This window comes from Dromaius novaehollandiae, chromosome 4 (genome assembly GCF_036370855.1).
Source record: "Dromaius novaehollandiae isolate bDroNov1 chromosome 4, bDroNov1.hap1, whole genome shotgun sequence".
NCBI classification, from domain to species: Eukaryota; Metazoa; Chordata; class Aves; order Casuariiformes; family Dromaiidae; genus Dromaius; species Dromaius novaehollandiae.
The window spans coordinates 21,429,022-21,455,434 of NC_088101.1; the positions used below are offsets into that span (position 1 = coordinate 21,429,022).

At 40.1% G+C, this 26,413-nt stretch overlaps 1 protein-coding gene and 1 long non-coding RNA gene across 6 annotated transcripts; one reads left to right on the forward strand and one right to left on the reverse strand.

The window, feature by feature from the left end:
• Nucleotides 1-1,672: 1,672 nt before the first annotated feature.
• Nucleotides 1,673-16,095, reverse strand: ETNPPL (ethanolamine-phosphate phospho-lyase). 3 transcript variants are annotated; one of them, XM_026107961.2, is made up of 13 exons: nt 16,007-16,095; nt 13,417-13,535; nt 13,089-13,248; nt 12,165-12,239; nt 11,147-11,240; nt 10,033-10,149; nt 8,190-8,272; nt 7,030-7,255; nt 6,203-6,357; nt 5,296-5,385; nt 4,985-5,115; nt 4,070-4,137; nt 1,673-3,222 (listed from the first exon to the last, which is right to left on the reverse strand). In XM_026107961.2, the coding sequence occupies exons 1-13, from the start codon at nt 16,060-16,062 to the stop codon at nt 3,091-3,093; spliced, it is 1,506 nt and encodes a 501-aa protein (XP_025963746.2). In that variant the 5' UTR covers nt 16,063-16,095; the 3' UTR covers nt 1,673-3,090. The 3 variants fall into 3 exon arrangements, 2 of the variants coding, with proteins under 2 accessions (XP_025963746.2, XP_064366645.1); XM_064510575.1 differs by having other exon boundaries at nt 7,012-7,255; XR_010388916.1 differs by having other exon boundaries at nt 3,085-3,222; nt 3,974-4,137; nt 7,012-7,255.
• LOC112987877 (uncharacterized) lies at nt 3,175-25,787 on the forward strand. Of its 3 annotated transcripts, XR_010388917.1 has the most exons (8): nt 3,175-3,312; nt 8,161-8,291; nt 12,487-12,742; nt 15,214-15,393; nt 17,061-18,571; nt 18,667-18,764; nt 20,965-21,053; nt 23,802-25,787. It is a non-coding gene; the product is annotated as an uncharacterized LOC112987877 (long non-coding RNA). The 3 variants fall into 3 exon arrangements; XR_003260400.2 differs by lacking the exon at nt 12,487-12,742 and having other exon boundaries at nt 17,061-18,764; XR_003260398.2 differs by lacking the exons at nt 3,175-3,312; nt 8,161-8,291 and adding an exon at nt 12,178-12,282 and having other exon boundaries at nt 17,061-18,764.
• Nucleotides 25,788-26,413: the final 626 nt, after the last annotated feature.

The window sequence follows — 26,413 nt, forward strand, 5'->3', positions numbered from 1 at the left end:
AAGTCCATGCGGGTTCAATCCTGCTCGCTTTTAAGTGGTGGAATTAACTACCAGTAGGTTCAGACTCTCACAATGCTCTTTTGTAAGTGTTTGCAGCAAGCACCGTCCTTTCTTTTTTCCTTGTTCTAGCCAGTTAGTTTGCTTTAAAAGTCTTAAAACATATAATATACAAATGAGTGAAAAGCTGGAAAGCTGGGAGAATGCAAAAGAATTGATTTGATTCAGCTTCCAATATGATTATGGACTAAAATCGGTTAGTGAAGATAAAAATCGCTTCGGAGCGTGATGTCTTGGGATAGAGTGAATTGTGTTTTTCCCTCATCCCACTCTCTCTCCCTTCCTGCTGGTTATCTTGTGCAGGCCCAGGCCTCCTCCATGAGTCTGTTCATTAGCCTTGCAGAAAACTGGTGGCCTTTCTTGTTTAAAGTAAATAGATGATTTAGCTGTTCTAAGGAACTTCACTTAATTAGCAGAACCAGTAAATAGGGAGCTTCCTGATTTGTGGTGCAGAATCAGGGTGCAAAACGCTATCAGTTTCGAGCAACTGCTATTTTCAGCATATGGGGAAACGAGACACAGGAAAGACAGAGGTGAGATGCAGGCCTCTTGCGATTATAAAGCTGCAATCTTCCTTTCCCGTAGATTTAGGCTAATTGGATTTTTCTTTTTTTATAGTTCTTGGGCATGCATTTGGAAATTAAAGATTAATGACCTTCCACAGCAGTCAGTGCTATACTGTAGGTTGGTGGGCTGTGTTCCTTTGAGCTTAATTCTCCCAGTATATTGTACAAGCATTTGCTAGCTGGGACTTTTGCGCTGCTCGTTCTGCACAGCTTGGATGAGGTGCAATGTAAGTAGCCTATAGTCCATGCAAGGAGTGACCTAAGCTGAGCCTTTGGGAACGCACCATGGTAGGAATCAATGTAGCACTTGAGAAAAGCAGATGTTCTCTGGAAGGAAAGGAATGAAATGGTCTAGGTGACTCTTTTCTATAGTGAAGGGAGATTGCAGCTATTACTAAACCCATTGACTGGTGCAGAAGGTGTCGGTGGGCTCACCTTGCTGTGAGTGAGCACAAGGTGGCTGGCATTATAATAGCACATAGTATAGGTGCTTTCCTCCTGCTCTGGGCTACACAAGGTAGGTTAGATTGCAAGTCTGTTGCAGAGCTGCTAGAGCAAATAATAATAAATAAATAAATAAATATCTATGGGGGGGGTTGTCTATGACTGTGTGAGTAGGGAGATATATTAAGGCACCTCTGTATTAAAGCCTCAATTTAGAGCAATTTAGAGTGCCATGGAAATATGCCTTTGGTGTGCTCATCGTTGTAGGTTAGTCTTTCAATGGATTGTCTAGTCTGAAGAAAATGCCCCTTCTCCTCCAAATTAGATTGATTTAGGTCTTTGTGTAGTTTTATTCTGGAAGTTGTATTCTGGTGCCCCTTCTGGTAAAGAGTTAGCAGGAGTCCAATCCAGTTTACAGCATGGCCACACAAGAAGTTGAATTGTGGCGGCTGAGGTAATGTTTAGCTTGGAGGGTAAGAGCTGCTTACATAGCATAGCCAATTCTGCTTTGGCATGGAGAGCACCGCAGGCCAAAACTAAAATTGTTTTCCTCATCAAATAGGTGTTAATAAAGAATAAACTTAAAACCTTTGTGGAAGACTTCATAATTACAAGTAAGAGATTTATTTGAGGGAATTATTAAAGAATCGTGAAATAGAAAACAAGCCAGCTTGATGGCGTTGAAAGAATTTACACAGGTAACATCAATACTAGTAGAGCAAGTGGTGGAAAATATGAAGCTAGGTAAGGTGTTCAATTTTCAGTCATATCAGTAGAATCCACAGCAGCAATTACAAAAGAGCAGAACTTTGGATATGAAAATTAAACAGGAGATATATTTTTGTCTTTTCCCTGAAGTACAAACCATTTGTAAAAACCTCAGTGTGTTTCATAGAGTGGGAATGTGCATGTTAAAAAAGAAAAGCAGGGCTTGAGTGTTCTCATTGAAATTTAGCACTGACAAGGCAGCAAGGAAGTCAAAGGTATCTGCAGCACAGATAGGTAGTGGCTGCAAAGTGGTTGCGTGCCTGTTCTGTGTGTTGGTCCTCTCATTTTAGTAGTCTATCAAATTAGCATAACCAATTATGTATCAGGATCCTGTGCAACCAGTAGGCAACTCTTCATCTCCAATGACAAAAAGTAGCAGCACCGTTACAAAAGGATGAGGCACTGGTTCCTTTGACTTTCAGAACATCTAAAAGCCATGGGAATGTGAGCTGGCCTGTCCTTGGGAGCCTCGTTTTCGAGAAACCTGCAGGTTAAATTCAGTCAGTGTATCTGAAATTACATGTACTCTGCTTGCATATTTTGTGATCTGAGAGGGTTCAATATATAAACTTTCAAAAAGATTCATAAAATCTTACTCAATATAAATAGTCATCTATACAAGTTGCTTTATCCAACACGAAATGAGGGTGCCTTGCACAAACATTGTGTCTCTACACACACAGTGGTAGATGCTTGGTAGAACATCATTGACATTAACAAAACTACACCAATTTGCATTAGCTGGGAATATGGTCCATAGGACCTAAGCCACACTGGAAGATGATAATGATTTCTCTCTCAAGCATTGTTTTGTGAATTCAGCCATTAAAACATGGGAAATAATTAACATCTCAATATTACATATTGAAATTTAAAGTATTCTAAAAACAGCATGTGAAGCATAATAGGTTAATAGGTGCTTGCATGGTGGTTAAGCAATGCTTCAGAGTCTGTGTAACATGGATAAATCCACAGATTTCACAGAGTTTTTTGTGCCTATGTCAAGCCTTCAGTCAGCACCAAGGAACTGAAATTAGGTATCACATGTCCGTTCTGTCACATCTAGATTTCAGGCCACTTGGTACAGTTTTCATGTGTCTGAAAATGTATTTTAAACAACAAATGAAGCTAATAGCAGTTTAACCACCTTAAGAAAGGTAGGACTAGGCTTCAAGCAGATCATAGAACTCAGACTATTGCACTCATCTCAATAGCAAACAGAAAACAAATTTAAACTGAAGAAGGAAACTTCTCTTCATGTTTGTATTCTTTTACTTGGCACTGGGCGTTTATCAGAATAAAAAACATTTTCTTGTCTGCAGGCAGCTCCATTGATGTGGCTGATGCTTTCATTAACAGACTCTGGTTGGGAGTTCCCTTCATTTGTCTGAAACACAAATGAAATGTCAATGAAGGTGCATGCATTTCTTTCCATCGGCTGCTATTAAACTTGATTCTGCCTGACTCCCTTGTAGTGGTAAGTGACTTCTTACCTTTGAATGAAATTGAACTGAGTGTGTACAGCAGTCTGTAAGAGGAGTTTTGCACCCCAAATCTAGTGTTATTTAGAGAGCCAATAATCCACAGGATCTCTGCCTTAATTATTACATCCATGGGCAGTTGAGCTATTGCCTTCTTGCCATTCACAGCATCACTGGAAAATTTGCCAAAGGACAGCTCAGTGAGCTTTTGGAAAACATCGGCAGTGATATAAGGGTGTGAGAAATTATATATCATTTGTCCAAAGGCAGTGCTGCAACCTAAGAAGTCACAGCTTGGATGCATGGCAGCCATTCACACTCGCAGACCTAAGGGGAAACGAAACCCTTGTAACAGTCTGCGAGCTTGGAGGCCTTCCAGGCTGAAGGCTTGCTTGGAAAGCCAAACACCCATCGGCAGCACTTCCTACCTAGAACTAGTATCATTCTGGCCTGCTTAGCTCACAAGTGTGTGCAGTCCAAAGACTGGTTGATCTTGCTTGCCATGGGCTTGGGGCCATGGGCTTGTCTGTAACATGTTTCCTGTTTTGGGTCTCTATTGCTCAGCTCTTTTTAGGTTTGCCCCAGTAACAGGATTCTCTCAGGTTTCTTTTAAGAGATTACATTATAATCTCGGTTTCAATGCATAGAACTGCTTACACCGCCAAAAATGAAGACATGTTCTACTAAAGTCATTCATATTTGCTTCACCAAACACCTATTTGATTAAGATTCCAAAAAAACCTCAAAATATACTTTTCTTTTGCACTGTGCATTTGTAGATGCATCATTTCCTGTCTTCATTCCAGTTGCCACTTCAATTTCTTGAAAAAGAAAAAGAAAAAGAATCAGGGAAAGTATGCAGTCTGTTTAACAGCTGACTGAGGTCCAAAAATGTCTAATAGACTATTTTTCTATGCATTTATTACACAGTAGAATAATACGAGAAAACGAATACTTCCTAAAACATTATTTTGAGAAAATGTGATTGATATACCAAGATTGTATAGCTTGTCAGTGTTTAGAGAAGAGAATGAAATTAGCAAACCTAACCATGGTACAGGGGTTCAGATAGATCTTGTAGAGCTGAATTCTGGCTTTGTCCACCAGGTTCCTGCTAGTCTAACTCCGTTTGTTTAAATCTTCTCAGGAAATGGGGAGCATTCAATCTAGGAAAGGCTTGGAGAGTCTTTATGCTAATAGTATACCTGGTGTTATTTTCTCCTGGATAGGTCCCCAGAGTCTGGAAACCTTCGGGCTAAATTTGAGTGAGACAATCATGTTCAAGTAAGTCAGTTCAAAACAAACAAAAAGATACAGAGCACTATGAAAGTCTGACCAGTGTTTCAGCAGTGTCTTTGAGGTCTGTGATGTATTAACCTGTTTGCTCCTTAGTATATGTGACTAGAAGTAAATAGTAAGTAAAGCTGAATCTGTGAGACAGGATCTAGAGCAGGATTTTGCCTAAAATGTTTGGATGAACTATGTATGGAGCTTTTTTTACTGCATTTACAATTAATGCCATTAAGAACAATAGTTCAGACAAGGAATAAGAAACATAATTAATTTTTCCTTGCATGTAATGGCCTAGATTATGGTACTGTAGGTGGTATTTCTAAGGTGTCATTTGGAAATGAACAAAGAGGAGTATTCTTTGGAAAGCATACATACCTGTGAGCAGTACATCAATTTTGTCCACTACATGTTTTGCATCTTCCATAGAGAAACACATTGGTGGTTTAAATTTTAATATATTTCTGTGGGGTCCATCTGCACTAAGAATGATTTGCTGTTCTTTCAGCCTGTGGAAAAAGTAATCAGCTGTGTAAAACACAGGTACAAAATTGTATTATGTTCTGTCAGATACTTCAGGCCAGTTAGATTTTAACTTTTTGCTTTTTCTAGTACTATATTATCAAAAGCTACACAAATATAAACTGAAATTAATGAGTAACTGCTATGGAAGTCTTAAAAAAAATTACTTGTAAATAAGTTGAAGGGCTTCAGCTGTGGCTGGTGTTCTCTTTTGCTGATCCTTCACCAGATCCACTCCAACAAACAATCCAACACCCCTAGAGTACAGAGAAGGATAAGGAAATTTGAAATCCACTGTCAGTAATCCAAGCCTTCTGCTACAAATATAGGTCTGTTTCTAACAACTGCATTTCCATTCCTGGGGCCCAAGGGGGGAAGGAGTCGGAAAGAGACTAGACCTTCTGTTCTGTCCTCTTTTGGCACTGACTACTTCAGATGATCAAGTGGGATAACAGATATTTCTGGATAAATTTAGCTGGCTTGTTAAGGTTACCTGGCCAGTTAAGAATGACAGAAAGCTTTTCTTTCTCTCTTATCCTGCCAACATCAAACCAGGGAGCTGTGGATGACAGATGATCATGAACAATTTAAAAAAGGCAAAAAAACTGCAAGAACCTGAAGTTTGTGCAGTTGCTAATGATCTTTCATGGTGACTGTTAGTTTATGGGCAAGCTTACCCAGAACAAGTCATTGCTCTGTCATCATGGTACTAACCTGAGATGAGGGAAACCCACACCAGCATCTCCAAATGAAGTGGACCAGAGATTTGAACAAGATCTCCATTATCCCAAGGAGTGTCCTGACAACCAAGCTATTGCAAGAGGATGGATCTTTCTCCCTCTCTCTTCTAGAGTCTGTTTAGTAGGTAGGTTTACCCCCTAACTAACAAGATGAATGGAAACTTCTACTAAAAAGTATGTTTCCTTACAGTTTTGGGTAGTCCAATTTCAAAAAGAGAGCATAATCATGACATACTTCTTCTGTGTTCCCCCCCACCCCAAACTCATTGGTTTTTGCTATCGCAATTATCGTTGTTCTTCTCCTTGAAACATTGAAACACCATAAGGCAATTACCTGATATCTCCCACTAAGGAATGCTTCTGCTTTTGTTCAGTCAGCAATTCTAGGAGATAATTTCCTACACGAGTAGCATTTCCTTGGAGATCTTCTTTTTCTATTACTTCTAGTACAGCCAAACCAATAGCACAAGACACAGGATTGCCTCCAAACTGATAGCAAAGACAAATACGAAAACAAAACACAAAACCCGTCAGAAACACTCATCTGTGTTTGTCCTTGTAGTTTTCCCCTGCTGCCTCCTGCTCGGCGTGAGTGGGGAAAGCTTAAAGAGGCGGTGATTTTGTGCTGAGCAGCTCGTGAGGGAAGGCAGTGTGGAGCTCAGTTCCCTCTGCTTTGTGCAGTGCAGCAAAGCCCAAATGGCAGAGCTACTGGTTCCTCAGCTTTGAGTTTTGGTAGTCTGAAGATTTCACAGCTCAAGCGTTCAGGTGGCTCTCATGCTTTCCTGATTTAATCTGCGGGCAAATTGCTCATATAAAGAGTAATCTGTGAAGTGATCCAAATAGCTCTTTAACTGAAATCAGGGAGAATTCGTGGTAGCTGGTAGGAAGGCTCAGTCCCAGTAGGTGAAAGAGGACTCAATAAACAAGAAGAGAACTGCTCCTGTATGGTATGCATGCAGCTCAAATGTGGCCTGGCCTGGCCTGGCTTGGTCACTGTTTCATGAGGTGACACCTGGACCGTGAGGTCCACCAGGACCTAGAGATGGATGCAGATGTTAGCATACTGTCCTTATCTCTAGCCCTATAAACTGAACAACTTGTACAACCACTAAATGTAGACCAAAGTAAAAAGAAGAGACAAACCTTAATCTGGAAACCTACTGTATTAAAATACTCCAATCCAGAGGCACCAAAAGCTTCAGCAATTTCCCTTGTTGTGACTACACAAGACATAGGGTGGCCATTGCCGATGGGTTTTCCCATGGTAACAATGTCAGGCACAAAGTCTTCACCTTGCAGTTGGAAAGCCCAAAAATGTTTCCCAACTCTTCCAAAGCCAACTTGGACCTCGTCAGCTATGAATACACCACCAGCCGCATGCACATATCTGAAAACAAATAGAATAGTTCAAATGACTAACTGCAGAACCGGTCTCAAGTATCCCGTTTAGAGCAAGGGAGTTTATATTACAGAAATTCTCAGATATGAGACCAGGTTAGGAAAAAAGGAAAGAACTTGTTTCCTGCAACACAACTTCGGTACTTAACTTTCATACCTCAATCCTGACAACTGTGTTCAGAAGCTGTTTATGTGGCCAAAGCCACAGGCATGTGTCCCATCAGTCTGCATTAAAAGAGGTTGGTTTTTCCTCTTTTCTCTCAAAAACTGCTGCCAGTACCCTGCTTTCAGGGATATTCTGAGCTCTGAGTCACAAGTGGATGGACTAGTTTTCCTTTGCTGTAGTACTTCAGTCTTTTATTGTTCGGTCTCTTACTCTGGTCTGAATGAACCTACAGTTGGTTCCAAAGATTCTGACAAATATCCACAGCTACTTTTTATGACTGTGTTTAAATGACTCCATTTCAAGCCAATGGTTTTGGTTTTAGTGTGACAATACAGAGATGGAGGGTGCAACTGTGACTGGAAAGTTACCAAGCATAGCTATAAATTACAACTGAACGTTTAGTTCACTACTGATAGAACTGTTTAGTTCTCTGATATTTTGATGCAAAATAGGGGAACTGTAATGGTACTGCAGGGCTACCTCTCTGATGGTTCAACTTCATCTTCCATCAAATTTATGGCCTGAGGATTAAAGATAGAAAAGGAAAGATAATTATCCAGCTAAAAATAATTATTTTTAGTCAGCTGATTTTCCATAAAAAATAGAAGTGGAATCTTACTCTTCAAAAGTAGCGAGAAATCAGAGATAACTAAGAATAAGAGCAGGAGATAGCTGAATTGACTGGATAAGCCTATAGTGAAAACCTGTTTCTTTGGTTAATTTTCCAGTTATGCCTATTTTGAAGTGATGTACGTACTCTGCCACTTTCTGGAAGTATCCCACAGGTGGAATTACTTGGCCTCCACAGCTCTGCATGGATTCAGCTATGAAGGCAGCAATCTACAAAAAACAAACTCGGGTAAGAGCTGTGTTCATTTATTTGGCCTTTGCACAAATTTCTAGCAGTCTAGGAATAAATGTTTAAAATGTGCCTTAATTTAATCACCAATGGGTTGGACAGCTTGAGAACAGATATAGCTAGAGAATTTATTTATCTTTTGATCTGGGGTGCCCAAATTTGCAGCAGCCAGGGCCACCTTTGCAACCTGATAGGAATACAAGGACCTTAGTTAAGTCCTAGTCCTACAGCTGTTGATGTTGAAGATGCTTACTGGTGTCAGTGGATATTGGATCAGTCTCCTAGCATCTCTGTAAATTTATTAACAAATTTGAATTTACAGGAGGCACATAGCAGTATTTGCCGTTTTCCCCAAGGGGTGAATAAAACTTGCTTAATGTGAAGGCTTTCTGGTAATAGGCATATGTGGTGATCAACTTTATTGTCATCTACAATGCCAGGAAGAGATGGGCAGAACCTGAATTGTAAGATGACCTGAGGCTATGCTTTGGGCACCCCTGTCTAATGCAAACAACTAAACCAGTAAAATGTCAGCATGAGGCACTTGACAAAAGGGGAGAAAAATTCTACAGGTGAAATAATTCCAGTTGCTAGGAATGAAAAAGAAAGTTATTTGAAGTCAGGAAGGGCAAGAGCAGCGGATCAGATACACTGGAACATCAAAATTTTGTTTCTTGTCAACATGTCTATGCAGCAGAGATATGATATTACCCCAAAGTGTCAGCATAAGTCTGCTATTTAAGGGATTGCATCCCACACCACTTGTGAACCCCTCCCTGAGCATCAACAGGTCTCTCTGGGCTGGTGCAGTCTTCCTGGAAACAAGGCCGAGCAGTAACGTGTAAAGAACCGTACACTATATTTGAAGAGGCATGCTACGGCCAAAGAGTACGAAGCTTCCCATAGCATGTGAGGCTTAGCCTTTAGCACAACTTGTCCTGCCACAGGTCTATGTCACCAAAACCTAAGAAATATGCAAAAGAAAGGAAACAAAGGAAGAAAAAACAAAACTATCCGTTAGTAGAGAATAAAAAAAGCTGATGAAGAATCTAAAAGAAGAGTGATATAAGTCCATTGGACTAGAAGGGAACATGTTGTTCCAATATTCATTGAAGTCTTCTCTGACTTCAGTGGGCTTTGAAACAAGCCCTACATGTCTCAAAATGCTAGTGTCATCCTACTGAACATTAACACACATTTCAAGTAAATCTGTTTAGAAAGTATCTGTTTTTTATCAAGATTATCTTGCATGTGGTTGAAAAGTACGTCCTTTTTAGATGACTCTAAAGTTGTCTTAAGCAAATAGAACGAGCAATTTAGTATCAAGATTTTATCTAGCATACATTTTCCATGTGCTGGATCCTTTTATATATCCTTGCTAGAACTTTTGCTGTAGTTTCTTAGCTGAGTTCAAAGCTTGCTTGTGCTGTAAAATATTTATACTCTCCTGATTCAAAACATAAAATAGGGAAGTAAACTGGTTTGGTTTTATCTGCTCATTTACAACTGTATTATCAATCCTACCTTACCATTTACATTGATGCCTAGAAAAATTATGATAAGAGCATCAGGTAGAAAAATGGCACATTTTGAACACAGAATCCGTCACAGAAAAATGAAAAGTAGAGGAAAGCAAGGGAAACTAAGCATAGAGAAACATGTCCTTTGTCTCCTGTTTCATGCCCCTTATGCTATCCTTAATAGATGAAGTTTCAGCATTTCTAGAGTACAAAACACCCACCTTACGTCCGTTCTTCTGCGTTTCTTCAATAATCTTTTTTACCTCTTCAGCATAAGCATTTGCTGGATCTGGGTGGTCTTCTCTGTATTTTCCTCTGTAGATATCTGGAGAGGGAGCCTGAAAAGACCAAGACTTCTAAAAAGCAGCATAGGCTTCTGCGAAACATTTACTTTCTGTTTCTTTTATATTCCTCCGTGTTTTCGGAACAGGACATAGTTCTGTCTTTCCACACAGATACATAATAGAGTTAGCACATTCTCAGTTTCTACATGGAACTGCAAAAAATATTCACAGGATCTTAAACTTGAACCCAGCCCTGTGATGTGTTTGACATTACAGGCCACAACTACTAAAGAGCCATCTGCCTCATCTACCTTTTCAAGACCCTCCCTCCTCTCCGTCAGACTGTAATACCAAGTCCTCATCCATGATCTTAGTTGAGGTTCTTGCAGAAAGATCCATTACTGCAAATGGAAAACTGGGTTTTTCCACTGTATCACTTGGCTTCCAAAATGCTCGTTACAGCGTGAATCTGTATGACATTGAAGCCTCTGTAAATGGTGTTGGGAGAGGTTCAGCAGGTAAAGGAAAGGAAAAATTACAGAAAGGCAGCTACTTTGGCAGTATACAAGGAGATCTAGATGGGAAAGAACTGCATGTAGTTCTGTGTATAACTCTGGGCTGAGAATGCTTTTTGTCTCCATAAGATATACAAGATTAGGCTGATGAATTGGATACCTATAAGCTCTATACCCCGGTCTGTGTGCATATGTGGGCTCTGTCTTTCCAGTCTTTGGAAGTAGATTCAAAAGTCCTGCATTTCTGTAGCCAAATTAACACAACAGATATTGGCTAGTTTTTTCAAACTAAGCAACTATATAGTGCAGTGACTTGGGAACCGCATAGCACTATGCAGGAATTCAGCCTCGTAGCTAAAGAATTCCCTTTTAGAAATCTAAAAGCAAACAATTTTGCTGTATTTAATCCCCTGATAAACAGTCAAGAGTATGTTTTCTGACATTAGCAAAACAGAATGAAAGTACATTTACACCAGAAGTTGGTAATTGCTGCATGACAAGCAAAACAATGACAAAAGGCAAAAAACCACACTCACCACATGCACAAACTCCTTCTTGCTGTCCTTTTCCAGCTGATTAAATTTATAGGGACTGATGTCAATCAGAGATGTAACATGGCCATGGTAAGCACTGCATGAGTGTTAAATATCAAAGTCACTTTTCACCAAATTTATGGAAGAGTTAAATTTACAACTGTGTCTATAAATAATCCAGCATAAGAGACTGTATCTGCAATACAGTAGCACTGTTTGTGAAGGGATCTTGTTTTAATTCACTCAGTCCTTCTCCTAAAGGCAATGAGAAATTTGCTGCTGACTTTAATTCAGTAGCAAGACTAGAAACAGGCGTCAGATTTTTCCTCGCATGAGATCAGGTGCTAGGATAGGGACAGAGCGAGATGATGTCCCCTGGATCGCACCACCCCTAGCAGCCTTACCGGTTAAACACAAGAAATGATGAAATGCAACCTTTAAACCATATGCATTGAAGGAATAAGCACTTTCAACCATAAACATGAACTAAAGGGAGCCTCAACCCAAAGCAAAGGCATATCACAATCTTATAGTAACACACACGTAGGGGTAGAGAGAATATTTTTGCCCTCCTTTCTCTTCTCTACATCTTTTTATTATTCAGTCAACAAAATCTGTTAATGGTCACAAAGAAAGGCCAGAAAGCCCACCCTGGCTGGGACTGTAGCTGTAACAAAAGGCTCCAGAGTCTTGGAACTTGGGCAAAGAAATACTTGTGATGTTCAGGAAAACAAGACTTTGCAATTAGACAAAATGACTGAGCCAGCTCTGTCATCAGTTTGTTCCTGACTGCAGCTACTGTCAGTGACCCCAAAGCTTGCGATGTGAGTCAGGGAGGACTAACAGGGATCCGAGTGTGGCTGAATCCAGTGAGCCTTGTGCCGCTGAGGTAGAGACGCGTGGTCTTGCAGTTGCTCTTCCTGGAATGTGTGATCCCAGTGTGAAAAAAGGTGCAAAGCCCCTTTTGAAGAAATTACAGCAGTCACTTGCTGCACTCACATGAGCTATCCTATGTACTTACTTTTCAAGGGTGATCACGTCTTGATGCCCACGGTACTGTCGAGCCAGTCGTAAGGCAAGATCATTTGCTTCAGACCTGCATAACAACAGATGCTAGAGGACCTTACATCCACAAAAATGTGAGCAAGCTCTTACTATAAAGATTTTATTCTAACACAGAAGAGGCATGGATATAATCAACCAACACAGCAGGCTCTGTTACTATACAGATTAGAAGGCTAAGGTTGAGACTATAATGCCTTGTAGAGAAGGAGTGAAAACAGCGCTTTATGTAAACAGCAAACAAAGAGATGCTTTATTTCCCTCCCCCTGTTTACTTGTAGATATTTACCTCCTCTTGGTACAAATGAGACCACTTCAGGGAGCAGCCAGCAGCTGAGAGAACAACGCAACTGCGAAACCCCAGCCTTCCCCCAGCGGCGTTTCCCACCCTCCGCGCAGGCTGGAGTCGCCTCAGCGCTTGCACCGTCAGGAAGCAGCGGGCACAAACTTGCTCCCAGTACTAACAACCAGATTTTAAACCTGACTCACAGCAGCCCCTCTCTTCTCAGGTTCCTACAGGCTACCTGCTTTGGCAAAGTAAGTGATCACAGACTAAAGGAACACTCCTTCCTTCAAAGGGCTTATGTCAGTTTACACATAGTATTCATCAATTGGCAGGGTCTTATTTACTTTTTTTTCCCTTTTTTGCATAACATGCAGCAGACCAGCTTCATGTTTTTTTTCTGTTATACTGAGTCGTCATACTAAACATGACAGCTGCAAATACAAAGGATCCTTTAATCAGTACTGGAAATATTTTTGTTGCTTATACTAAATCCTTTACAAAATTTAAGTAAATGATGTACTAGATGAAGCTTTTCTGAGCATCCATCTTAAACGGGAACAGAATAGTCATAATGAAAAAATAAATATTCAGACATACCCAGAGTTAACAAAATAGCAAACCGAGAGTTTCTCCGGCAGGGTAGCTGTAAGACGCTGAGCGTACTGAACAAGGTTGTCGTGCAGGAATCGGGAATTTGTATTGAGCAGTTCCATCTGTTTTGTGGCAGCCTTTATCACATATGGATGACTGTGGCCAACTGAAGAAGGAAATGATTAATTATTACTAGCAAACAGTCAGTTATTGAGCCGCACAAGGAGATTCAGAGAAGCACTGTGAACATAGCATCAGCACTTGGAAGAAGTGTCTTATGGTTCCTATTAGAAATGAAGTAAACGCCAGCAGTAGGAGCAGTTAAACTGCTTACCGTGTGCAACATTGTTGATACAGTCTAAGTATTTTTCTCCGTTCTCATCAAACATATACTGGCCCTGAGCACGCACTATCTTCAGAGGGTCCTTGGCAAAGAAAACTTTGCAGGAAGGCCTAAAAAACCATATAGAATAACACTGTTTTAGTTTTCTGCATGGTTCCCTCCTCCTCTGAGTGTTGAGAGGGTTGATCTTTTGCAGCTCTGGAGACAACTGCCTCTCTCTGCAAAGAGCCTGTGAGTAGTTTAGAAGGTGGTCAAGTGGGGTTGCCCGTGAAGTAAAAAATGTTGCCCACCACCCACAGTAGGAGCAGAAGTAGGTCTTTGATAAGGGTGTTTTCAAATCCTATTTCTGTCTCTTAAGTGGCTTCGCGGGAGCACAGTGAATGCAAGCCATTCCATGTCCTTGTACGTCCAGCTGTGTTTCTAGGATGTAGTTCTGTTTGTTTACATGTGTCATGAACATGTATAGTCAATTAACTCTCTGGGAATAGAACTAAGCTGTTAAGAATTGTTCTATACTATGGCCAAAAATTTATTACGCAATGAAGACTCTACTGTATAGAGGTCACATTCAAGAACAAAACACTAATGCATTGCAGGATTGATTTTCAGAGGTGCTGAGCAGGTTCTAAAATCTCAATTTCTCAGCCTGGCTGTTATGGATAAAATCTTTAAAAGTAGCTTTTATAAGCATTTAAATATCACTGGCTTCTAACACAGCTCAGGCTGCTTGCAGAATTATCCAAAGTACCTTTTAAACACTCTTTTCTTTTTTGCTTTTCCCTGGGAGAACATTCCAGCTATACTATTATGTTGAATGATGTTACTGAGCAGGAGGAAAGCATTCTGAACTTTTTGTAATGTTTATATGGCTTCAGATAAACATAGTTGTTTCCAAGTAACTTAAACAGTGCTAGCATTGCAGCCATGTTGTATGGTATATTGAGACTGTGAACTATTGAGCCTGAATGTGACTCTCAGAATGCGAAGTCATTTACGTTCTCTCTCAGTTTCTAGCCCTGTTGCACAGGTCTTCTCTGACTTCTTTGACAACTTGTCTACTGCACTTTAAAAGCAGCATGCATCATCCTCCAGGGTCATTTCTTGACTACAGTTTTTCCCTTCTAGTAGGTGTCAGTCCTTTCCGTGAGAGCTCCTTGTTGCCTGCCCAGCACAGCCCAATTCTATCATCCTTGCCAGGCAAGATTCTCTTAACATACAGCCCCAAAAGATAACTTAATATGCATGCTTTATGAAGCCATTGATTTTTATGAATCTTCAGTTAATTTTCTATATAGTCTATGTATTTAAGATATAACTTACAAACAACCAGCATCCACTTTAACATTCTGGACTTATTTTCCACTTGGCAACACCTACTGAAGTAGGAATTAAAATTGCCCCTTCTGGAGGAAATAATTTTGCAATAAGGAGGGATCAGATATGTGCATAGCCAGGACCATTGTTCAGGTCAGAATTGCACCTTCCTGTGTTTCCCCCAATTATCCTTGTTCAAGAAATCTCCTGAGCTTCATATAATACAGAGGTATATTTTTCAAGAGCATTCAGCTTCCTCACAAACTAACTGTGCAGTAGCATTTTTAAAAAGTATGTCCAGATACCATATTCTGTCTTTGATCCACTATCACCTCTGTTAGAAAAGTGAAGTAGCTTTTTATGTGCTGTGTTTAAATGACTGCATTTTCCTTCCCAGGAATTAGTAGTGGCCCAAAGATTTAGCTATCAGAATGGCAAACTAAAGAGCTAACTTGTTATTTTCTCCCCCCCCAGTCACCACCCATGAGGACTTGCTGCTTACCTGGGATGTCTCACATTTCCTACAGACACTCTGAGCTGGTTTGCAACAGAAAGAGAAGATACTGTGGTGGTTTAGCATTCAGGGATTGGCTATGGAGCGCTTAATTCCCCAGAGCCCTGCCAAGACGTCTTGGACCCGTCCCTGCTTCCAAGGTGAGCGAGGTCCCGTTGTGCTCCCTGACTCGGGGTGGTGGGCTAAGGGCTGCTCACAGCAACCGCTTCAGCGGTGCAAGTGCCATGGGCGTGCGCTCGGGCTGCTTCTGCTTTGAAGCTTGATAACTTACTTGTCAGATGCAATTCTGATTTGTACCTCTACGGAAAAAACACTTATTTGCACTTACAGCCTTAGCCAGAATTTCCAACAAGTGCAATCCTGATCTGAACCTCTATGGAAAAAAACAGTTATTTGCACTTATACCCTTAGCCAAAATTTCCAGTTTGTGCCATGCGGGTCCTACTGGGTACCATCATCTCTATGGGGGCCATATGCACCTTCAGAAGAATTTGCTGGTCTTTGCAAAGGTGACATTTTATATATATATATATATATACACACATACATATACACACACATATACATACTTTTTTGTATATATATATGTATACACACACACACACACACACACACACACGCGTGCACTTTGCACATGGGCCCCCCCCAGGGCGGCGGTGAATCCAGGTGGCCCCACGGGGCACTCTGGCAGCCACAGCCCTTGCCTGGACCCGCAGTGCAGCGCAGCCCAGCCCGTCCCGGGGCCACCCCTACCCGATGTGCTTCCTCCGCAGCGCCAGGGTCTCTGCCTTGCTGTAGGGCTCCCCCATCCTGCCGTCCCTGCTGTGCTGCACCGCTCAGCTGCCTTTTTATGCTCACGCCCAAACCCCTCCTCCATTCCTCCTTTCCTCCCTCCTTCCCTCCCTCTTTCCCTCCTTCCCTCCCTGCCGGCCCTTGTGCTGCCTCCTCCCTACACAGTTTTTCTTTTGGGTTTATGCAAGGCACAGCGAGGGGTTGCTGATAAGTGCGGGTGCACGCACGGCTGGAGTCATTCTGCCTGGATGGTTAGCACATGGCGCCAGGAGCCGCAGGCTGTGCTCCTCAGTGTTTTGGTTAAGATTTTCTAGTAATAACTGTATAACAGCAAAATAGCATAAAGTTACAGAGCAACAAACTACTTGTTGAATTCTACTCAAAATTTCTTACTGTGTGGGGAATGTAGGAAAGCAAAATAGCCATGCATCTCAAACAGGCTGCTGCTCTGTGCCTGCTATTGCTCTCATTTCTTCATTCATTCTGGTTTTCAAATCACTTCTGCTATAGACATCATCTTGGGGGACCCCAAATGGTTAATTTAATCCAAAATAGGGTCACAATTCAATGACCTTCACAGTTCAGCTACTTATCTCCCAGAATCTGTTCATAAGTACAGGGTGAGATATATACTTGCATATATCCATCAAAGTCAATATCCTTATTTCCTGCAAGGCACAGCAAATCAGTAAGAGCTATCTTTTGCTATGTTTTTATACATGTAAGTAGAATAAGGCTCCAGCATTTGGAGTAAGAGCTCCACTGCTGTCATGTGCTGGTACCTCCTTTGTAGTGTAGCCTAGCATGTTCTAGTGTAGCCTAATACTGGGATGTCTTTCAAATTAAAGTGCTGATGTAGAATTGGCCCCATTTGCTTCAGTGTGGTATTTCGTAATGGTTATGCTTGATAACCATGTCAGTGGATATCAAAGATCATGAGAAAAGGAGGCCACAGTTTCTTTAGGAAGAATGGCTGATTTTCACTTTGATATGCATCTCATTTCAAAATGTCAAGTGAAACAGTTGGTGGAGCGCCTCGGCTTTCCCTTCCCTCTGCCATGCGTGTGCCCACTCGTCCGTCTGGAAGCTGGTCCCTGAGCCGCGAGAGCAGACGACAGCAGCAAAACCTGCGCCCTGTGTCCCTGCTACCGCATCTGTGCCGGGCTGCGCCACCTGCAGCTCTGTATTTGGAAGACTTTTCGGAGAGAGGTATTTAAATTAGGTGATTTCAAGTGTTGATGATACTGCCTTTTCTAGATTGGTAGCCAGTAAGTCATCCTCCTTTTTTGCAGGTGAGGAAGCACAGTTCTTGCTTTTTATATATATTTTATATCTCCGCCAGAAAAAACACCTTTCCTTCTGCTTCTCTAGCCTGTAGCACCAGCGTTTCTTTTTCTATAGACATGTTCTTGAGCCTTCTGTAAAAGTAATGTAAAGAAGAACTAGAGCCCAGACATCATTTCCCTGGTAAATCACTGCATGCAAGTCTGTGAATGAATCTGAAGGCATTTAAGGACAAATGATTTTTCTTCCACTTTGTGCATGTCTGCCCTCTGTTGGTAAAGAGCACATGCTCATTCCCTGCCCAGTGACTGTTGGCAATATTAATGCTGAAAGATTTATGCTCTCTTGCCAATTCTTGTTCTCTCAGAAACCCAGGCCACAGACTGATGTAAAAGACGTGTAAGCTACAGTGCTTTTACTCCTTTTGCCAGGCAGCACAAGGGTGTATCAGTAGCCGACCCTGCTTATATCAGGGTTTTCTGTTCCAGGATTTAGCAAATGAAAGCTCGTTCACAGTTATGCTCGCAAGTGCTTGAAGAGATCCCACACTTCATCAGGAAAGCTCAGACTGGTGTGTGAAATAGCTTGTTAGGAAATGGATTGCTTCTCTGACCCTTCAGAGCCATGGAAAGATACTAACCACCAAGAGGATATCCCTGCCTTTTGACTCAGATTTGTGCACACTCTTTTGATGTAATCAGCAGGAAGAGCTTGCCACGTTAGTGTACAGAGCAGATGAGGTCTCTTTCCCCTGACAGCTGAGAAAATGTAGCTGCCTGATACACAGGCTTTACAGCACTTTTTCGCTTTTCTTTTTTTTTTTTTTTTGTTAGACCTTTCCCTCTCCTCACATGCCCACATAACACCATGGATACTAGCAGCTATTTCTCAGGATATAGAGAATTATTAAAATGGTTTTTTTTTTAATTAAGCATACTCTTTTCTCCATTCTACTCTGTTTGCTTTTTGAACTTTTTTTTTTCTTTCTCCTTGAGTGCTTGGTCCTAGCAGGGTACCAGCAACCAGCAGTCTGGCTCCCTATATGGCTGATGAAAAGAGCTAAACGTTCCTAAGAGCAAGTCAAAGTATTCAAGTAAGGTGCGTTCCTCTCCTTATTTAATGTTCAAGGAGTTAGTGTACCTCTGAAACATAATGTATTGCCGTTGCGTCCTGACAAGCGAACCCTTTACAGCTGGTGAATGGAAAATGCTCTACTGCTAAGATCTGTTTCAGTACACAAAGGTAAAGCCAGCCACCCCACACCCACCTGCTCCTTTGCGGGGATAGCCAGCTGTTTGGTATTTGCTATAAAAACCTCCTCTTTCTTTAATTTTCAGCTCTGAGGGCAGTGCATGTCCTGTGCCAGGCCTGCAGGAATTGGATTCCAGCGCTGTATTTGTGCTTCTGGTGGGCCCTTCGGTGGCTCTGGACGGAGGTACTTGCCTGTCAGTTGCTGCAGTGGTCGGTCCACCAGGCCCCTGAGTCAGGCACTTGCATAATGCCTCTCTGGCCCAGTGCAGCGTTTGCTAACTGGGACAAATAGGCTGAGGGGGAGGCAGAGAAGAGCAAGAGTACGTTACTTAGTGAGCTTTGTGGCCTGAATAATTTTTGTAGAGAATCATTTCAGTGCTGATTGCACCAACAGTGTTTGCATTTCCAGCTTTTTAAATGGCAAATTTATTATCTACACATTTTTTTTTTGTCACAAGCTAATTGCTGTTATAGGGAGAATTGTGGGGGTTTTTTTTAATAGTATATGCATTTTTGTTGCCGAATTTGTTTTTGTCGGATTTATCCCAACCCGACTCAATTGCTTCACAACAGTCATAATATGCCACAGAGATGAGTGCTCCTAAAAGTGTGCAAAAAGTTGCCAGGGACATTTTAGTTCCAGGAGGATGCAGACAAAGGGCAATGCCAGTAAGAACCCTGCTGAGTTTAGGCATGGGTGCTTGGAAAAACTCAGTCAAGCTGTAAATACAAAAATAATGAGGCTATTATTTATTGAACGTTGTTTTGCTGTAAGCAAGCGTGTTTAAAAAAACAAACAAACAAAAAAACAAACCTAAGTCTTATCTGGTGTAATAGGAGCTGTGACCACCTTTGACCTCAAGCACACAGCAAAAGCGCCAAAGCACGAAGTAAAGCACCTTGAGTATAGCTATACTGACAGCATACTGTCAGCGTGCAGAATCGGTTGGGGGTACAATATTTTCCTGCACTGTATGCCATATAGAGCTCCAAGTTTTGAGACCATGTCCATGTAAAAGCAATGTATGTCTCTGCTGCAGCGAGAGAGGAGAGGCGAGGAGAGTGGGGTATTAGCACTCAAGTCTGGAAATTAACAGATGTCAACAAACGGGAGACAACTTACTGGGAAGACAGAGAAGCTGTGCTTGTGGGAACATGACTTTAAATGCTTTGGTGCTTTTTTTTTTTTTTTTTTTTTTTTTTTTTAATATATCTATTTATTTGGGTGTGGTTATTACCAGCTGTGACTTGAATGTTTTGTCAGTGGCTTGGGTTTTTTTGTTGTGTGTTTTTTTTTTTTTTAATTTTTATTTGTGTATGGTTGTTATACTTGAACCTCTAGCTGAAGCTGTATGAGATGAGTCCATAAATACTGTTGTAGTCTTCTGACTTCTGTACAATCCTTGTTACAAATGGGTAAGGAATAGCGGGGGAGGTAGTAGGCCTGTAAAGCTGAGAGCTGGAGATGTGTGGTGGCCTTAACTAACTATTTAATTAAAAGAATAATTAAAAGTTCAATTTTTAAAAAAAAAAAAAGGAAGGGAGGGAGTGAAGTGGCAGGTGTTTCACATGCATCCCTGTGTGCGCTTCAGGATGGCGCAGAAATATGACAGTGATAGATGGGTAACAGGCAACTCCTGAGGAAAGCTGAGTCAGTGTGAACAGTGCAGTGGACCATGAAGCCTGTTTATAGTCTATTTATTAGTGGAGATTTGGCTTTTGAGGGCATGTGCTATTGAAAAAAATAACTGGAAGAGGGAAAAGTTACTGAATGGGAAAAAAAAAAAATCACTGACAGTAAGTTATAGCAGCAGATGGAGCTCATTGTTTGTTAATAGACCAAGAACAAAACCATCAAAAACTGTGTACTGCGGGCAGCATGCTTATGGTGACGTGGTTAATAACAGAGCAACTATAGGACAGGGTGGAAATGGTCCGAAGGGGCTGACCAGATGCCAATAAAGCTACAATAGGCAGAAGTCACATTGGTGAAGACAGGTTTATTTTGGGAAGCATTCTGAAAAATACATCCCTGGAAAGACTGCAAGTATACACTGTATCTGTGATATATCTACAATAGCTGCGGCAGTGCCAGAAGGAAGAGGGAGGCCCAGAACCGCACAGAAGTTTGACAGGGCCCAGCACTGAGTTGGAGGATGCGGATGCCACCTGACCCCTGAAAAGATACATCTCATTTATCAAAGCAGAATCATTTCTTGCATGTAGTCTTTCAGGTAGTGATAATTGCTTTGTGTGTTAGGAATTGCAGATTCATGGGTTTGTCTATTTAAGGTGAGGTGTAGTCTCAGGAAGAGTTACTAGTATAGCTCCAATGAACCTCCCCATAAACCAGACTCTTTTTTTTTTGTTTCTTGACGGTACAGCTGCAGCAGTATCTAGACCCTTTCCTCCCTCTCTGCAAGGAGAACTGAGGAAGCTGGAACAGAAAAGGCCAAGAGTTATGGCAGCAAAAGTAAGTACTATGTGTTTTTATTGTTGCTGAGTGATCACAACTACCTTGTGTGCACAGCACAGCTCTTATGGCTCTCAGCTGCCGGGACAGGCAGCAGCGCAGCATAGCAGCCGTCTGTTCTCAGCTTTGCGGTAGGTACATTTCCTCTGTGACACTGGGCAAGGTATTTAAGCTCTGTGCTGTATCTCATCTTTGAATTAGAACAAAGATATTTTTACTCCTTGTAAAGTCTAAAACGTGCCTAGATTAGCATGCCTTTATAGAGATTACCAGGAGTTAACAGTAGAGGTCAGAACCCCATCATGCTCATTGACTCTTTTAGCTTGTGAATACATGCTATTTTGAAGTGAAAGAAAGAGGGGAGAAAAATGGGGAGATCTTTGTTTGCCTGAAATATCTTGGGATTTAGAAAATGCAAACATTTAACTAATGCTTTGACTAGATTACCACTGCTGCCCACTATTTTGATTTCCCCCAAAATGTTCTTTGCTCAAGAAGACTCCCCCAAAAATGTGTCTGCTCAGAATGGGGTGCTTGAAAATGCACTGTTTTGCAGTAAGTAATTATTATGTTCCATATTTTGTTTTTAAACAAAACAGATTTGTGGTAACACATCTTTACATTCTCTAGTTTACACTAGAGAATTGTTGTTCATGACACTGTGCCTGTGTACATCTGTATTTTTCACGTAGTTTATTTTTCTGCTTTAGTATTATAGAAGTGGTAGATTGGTGCTTTTCAGCTTTAGGTCTTTGAACCCTAGGATGCCTGCGGACTTGCCTTAGCAACACTTTCAACTTTTGTTCAATATATAGATCCTTGCGGCCTTTCCAGCGGTGAGGGGAGGCTCTAAGCACTGTGAGAGTGCTTCCACTTTGTCCTTCTTAGCTTTTGTGGACCTCTGTAATTTGTGCTGTATGTTTAGAAAAGGTGACAGAACAGACTTGACTTTGAAGGGAAAAGGCATATTAAGAATAGGAAGAGTGAGCTTTTTTTTTTATTGTGCACTGTAGGAAAAGGGAACATGCTACAAGTGCCCTGATTTTGTTTCTTGACCCTTCCTAACTGAGAAGTGCCAATGTGCATATGAACTGACATGATCTGCACTAGATTTCAAGCTACAGATTAGCATAACACAACACACAGTTTTTCCAGTCCAGACAGACTAGAACATTTTTTTGCACCAGTGCTGAGAATTTTATAACTATGCAAATCAGCATCAATAGTTGCATTAATATTTTAATAATTACACACTTTTTTACATTATGAAAATAAATCATAAATAGTGTAAAAATAATTCTGAAGATCAACTTCTCACAAGCCAGAAACAAAAACTGAAGTACAAAACTCAAAGAAAAGAAAACAATATTCAACTGAAAACCAAGGAGAAATTTTAATAATAAAAACAAAAGCATGCTGTTTGATCAGATTCAATTAAAATCAGGACCAGAGGCCACAATAAAGTGGTAATTAATAACAAATTAAAATGGGTAATTTAAACCTTGCAATTGTTTACACTACTAGGCAAAAGAGGTCTTGTGCCATATTTGTAGTGCTAAGACACTCAAAATATTTTGAGGACTGACCGACCCATGTTTTTCCCCAAAACAGTGTAATCCTTGCCAATTTACTTTTCTTTGTATTTTTATCTCCTCTACTGCATGTAAGAGACCATTTGCAATACAAAAATAACTGCACCTATAGATGAACTTAAAAAAGTAAAAAATACAAATAAAAATATATAATATTTTCCAAAGGAAAAAGTCAGATACATACATCTTAGTAACATTTTAAAAGTTGTGTGATATTTTTCCAAACATGTACAATAATATAAGAATATCCACATATATGTTAACAATATGTAAAACATTCTTCCACCAACCCAACTCTTCATAATACTTCAGAAAAGTGTGCAAGTACCAATGGTATCTGGGAAATTTATACAATTTCTTTTTTAAATAGAAACAAGTAAAACACTAACGGTCCCAGGTTAAGTTAAGGCCCCCTGTTTTCCAAAGAAAATCAATTTCAAAGCAGCATTGATAACTGGATGCATTTAAAAAAAAACAGACTGAAACAAAAACAACACTCCAAATCCTTTTTATAAAATACAAATTCCACTTGTTTTATGAAGTATCTTTTTCAGATTCTGACACAGAAATGATGGTGGCAGGCACTTTTTAATAACATCATTTAATGAATCCAGCCACCTTGTAAAATATTTAAATAACAGAGGGTATAAGAAAATGTTCATTTGCAAGTTACAGCAACATTCAGATTCCTAATAGCAAGTTGTGGAAAGAAAACAGATCAGATGTCTTAGTTCTGGTCACTGAAATTGAATCATTATTTTCAATGTCTAAAATTAGACTTGTTTTTGACCGCTGTCTTTGCAGACATCAGTACTTTTGTGAGATGCTTTTTACTGTGAAAATTAAGGTCTCTCACTAGGTAATATATCAAGATTTTAAATTGCAATTTAAGATGGTCAAGTAGCAGAGGTAAGGAAATTTGAAAGAAAAGGTCAGTTCTGCATGCCTTGTAACATCTTAAGCACATGCAAGAGACTGGGAGTATTTTTGCAGTTTTTACTCACTGAAGTAGTCCTGATTTAGGCAAAACACTAACACTGAAGTTGACAATATTCCTCTTGTTACTGAATAACACCTCGCTCGCTTCCCATGCATGTCTCAAAGTGCTTTCCAAGGGAAGGATGTATCACTTTCCCCATTTTATTGATTTCGCTAGGGAAGCGAAGAGCCTTGCGCAGCTGAGCCCCGGTCAATGGAATGACTCTCTCTAAACTCAGGTAGGACCCAGGATTCAAACCTCATCTCCTGCCCCAGTGCTCAGCCTTGAACAGCACCGCCTTCCCGCCAGCACCGAAGGGCTACGTGGGCCATTGGGGCTGCGTCAGCTCTTCCACTGGCGTAACTGAGTAACCAATGCTAGTACACATACTCTTCTGCTACTGTAAAGCTTAAGGGGTCCAATGCTAACTTTCCACACTGTACATGAATTGTCAGGATAATCCCTTTTTAAACTTTATGCTTTATATGGATGCAGATATCCTGATGTGATCTTTCTGAAACTTGTTCATAATACTTGCACGGTAGACAAAAAGAATATAAAAACAGCTGGATGAAGAGCATCATTCTGCCTTGCTACAATATCAGAAAGTGACATCAAAATCAGCAATAAATAAAAATATAAATCAAAAAATACATTATATTATTGTTCCATGAATTAACATTTCATGCTTTACCTCAGGAAAAAACAATGGTGTCCAAAGCATCCTGAAAGAAAGATTCCCCATAGCTAATCTATGAATATGAAGACAAACACTACGTGCTTTAGATGTATTCCAAACAGTGCTTAATAGACTTACTGCTTCTGTAGCAGAACTTCTGCACAAATGTGATTATAATACATTTGAGTAACAGATGTTTACAAAACTTGGTATCAAACAAATACTGAAAGCTCTCAAAAGAACAAGAATTAATCATACCCAAAAAAGTCAGGGATATAGAAACTGTAGACTAATATCACTGACGCATTTCTACAACTAAAAAGACTGGCAGAGGAACTACATTTCAGTGAGCTCACAAACTAAGCAAAGCAACTCATATCTAGTTGGAGGAATGCTACTAAAAGATATAACAACACACAGGTGGTTCAAACTGTAGCTTTGCCATCAAAGAAAAAAGATAAACTAGCACCAAAAATAATTGCTTTTAAAAAAATAAACATGTTGCAAGTCTTCACAGGGTGCTTTTCTTAATGAAATATTAAACCCAACTTACTTTTTGTATACTGTGTATGCAGCTTTTCTAGGTACTATTGGGTTTCACTTCAAGTAAATCTTTGTGATGCAAATATTTTATGCAACTGTTAATGTCAAATCTATGTATTCAGTTTAACCTGTCAGATTACATTGTGTATCTGCTGTTCACCCATTATAACTTAAATGGAATGAACCTTTCATGATGCTAAACAATATGGAGGCTTTAGGAAGCTAAGATAAATTAAAGTAATTGAGATAAACAACATTCCTATCTGGAGGCAGTCAAACAAAGAAATTACTTTGCAAGACAGGAAAAATGAATAAATGCATTTAAGTGTTTCTTCTGTCAGGCCTTGGTGTCAGTGAGTTAAAGGAGAACTAAGTTTTGACTGATGTTTTGAAGTCAAAATAATATATTTAACAGTAATGATTCTAAATCTTATTTTTTGAATGAAGAAACCATGAACCAAAGTTCTGCTAGTTTTATTGATGCTTTTTATAGTTCTTTATCTTGATGCTGTTTCTTAAAAGGAGTTGTGTTTGTGGACCTTCTCAATATAAGATTGCTAAAATGACTAGCCAAATAGTAAACATCCCACTTGTATTTGAATACTCCAAGGGATGTATTTTTTTAAAAACTTATCTTACTGTGTCATTGCCAGTATTTGATAATGCACAAAAACATGCAACTTCTGGTCTTCACATCTATAATCTGTCAAGTCAGAACATAGGTATAAGAAACTCCTTTAGGTTAGGGGTGGTACCCTGCTCCTCAGCCTGTTTGTTTGTTTTTGTTTCTGTTTTTGAGATGGTTCCTCTTAACCCGGCATAATAATAAAACTGGGGAGTAGAAGGGCTTACATGATGCTCCTCTTGTCCCCGTTCTGGAAAAATCTTTTATTGATGTTAGTGCTGTACCACACTGATTAATAAAACTTTATATTAAATTATGCAATGCAAAGGTTTTTACTATTGTAATCATAATTACTCATAATAGTTGGATACACATATCTCTGAGAAGTTAATTTAAACAAAGAAAAATACTCTTCCTAATATGTATGAACACTTACTTCTTACTGTTAGAAAGATGAAACTGAGTGTTAAAAACATTTATATGTTTTTCCATACATATATATATATGTATATATATGGAATTTTATTTTTATTAGTAGGGTGCTATTAGATGGAGGCCTCTAAAGTAGCTTTTAGATTAAAAACAAATTTGTGAAAGATTTTCCTCCAGGAAAAGCTGCTTTTGTCTCTGATATACCACAATGACAATAAACATTTAGCAAAGTGAGAAACAGCACTACAGTGGCATTTCTACTGATCTGAGATTCTGAAGCAATCCTGAAAAGTGCAACCACAGCAGGTCCCCATCTTCATGCGACTCAGAAATCACCGAGCAAGGAAAAAAATGCGCATTGCAAGATGAGCAAAGTGCTCACACATGGATGGAGACAAGCTGCCTTCCTCAACTCTAGTTTTGGTCTACACATGAAAGACAACTCTCAAAAAGTAACTAAAATGATTATCAGCCTGCTATACACTAGGAATTGAGGTGATATAAAAAGAA

Coding starts and splice junctions, on each gene's coding strand:
- ETNPPL (XM_064510575.1), bottom strand. CDS start 16,062: ATGGGGGAGCCCTACAGCAAGGCAGAGACCCTGGCGCTGCGGAGGAAG. Junction 13,249..13,416: donor TATCAACAATGTTGCACACG/GTAAGCAGTTTA, acceptor TTCCTTCTTCAG/TTGGCCACAGTCATCCATAT. Junction 4,138..4,984: donor AATTGATGTACTGCTCACAG/GTATGTATGCTT, acceptor TTCTTTTTCAAG/AAATTGAAGTGGCAACTGGA.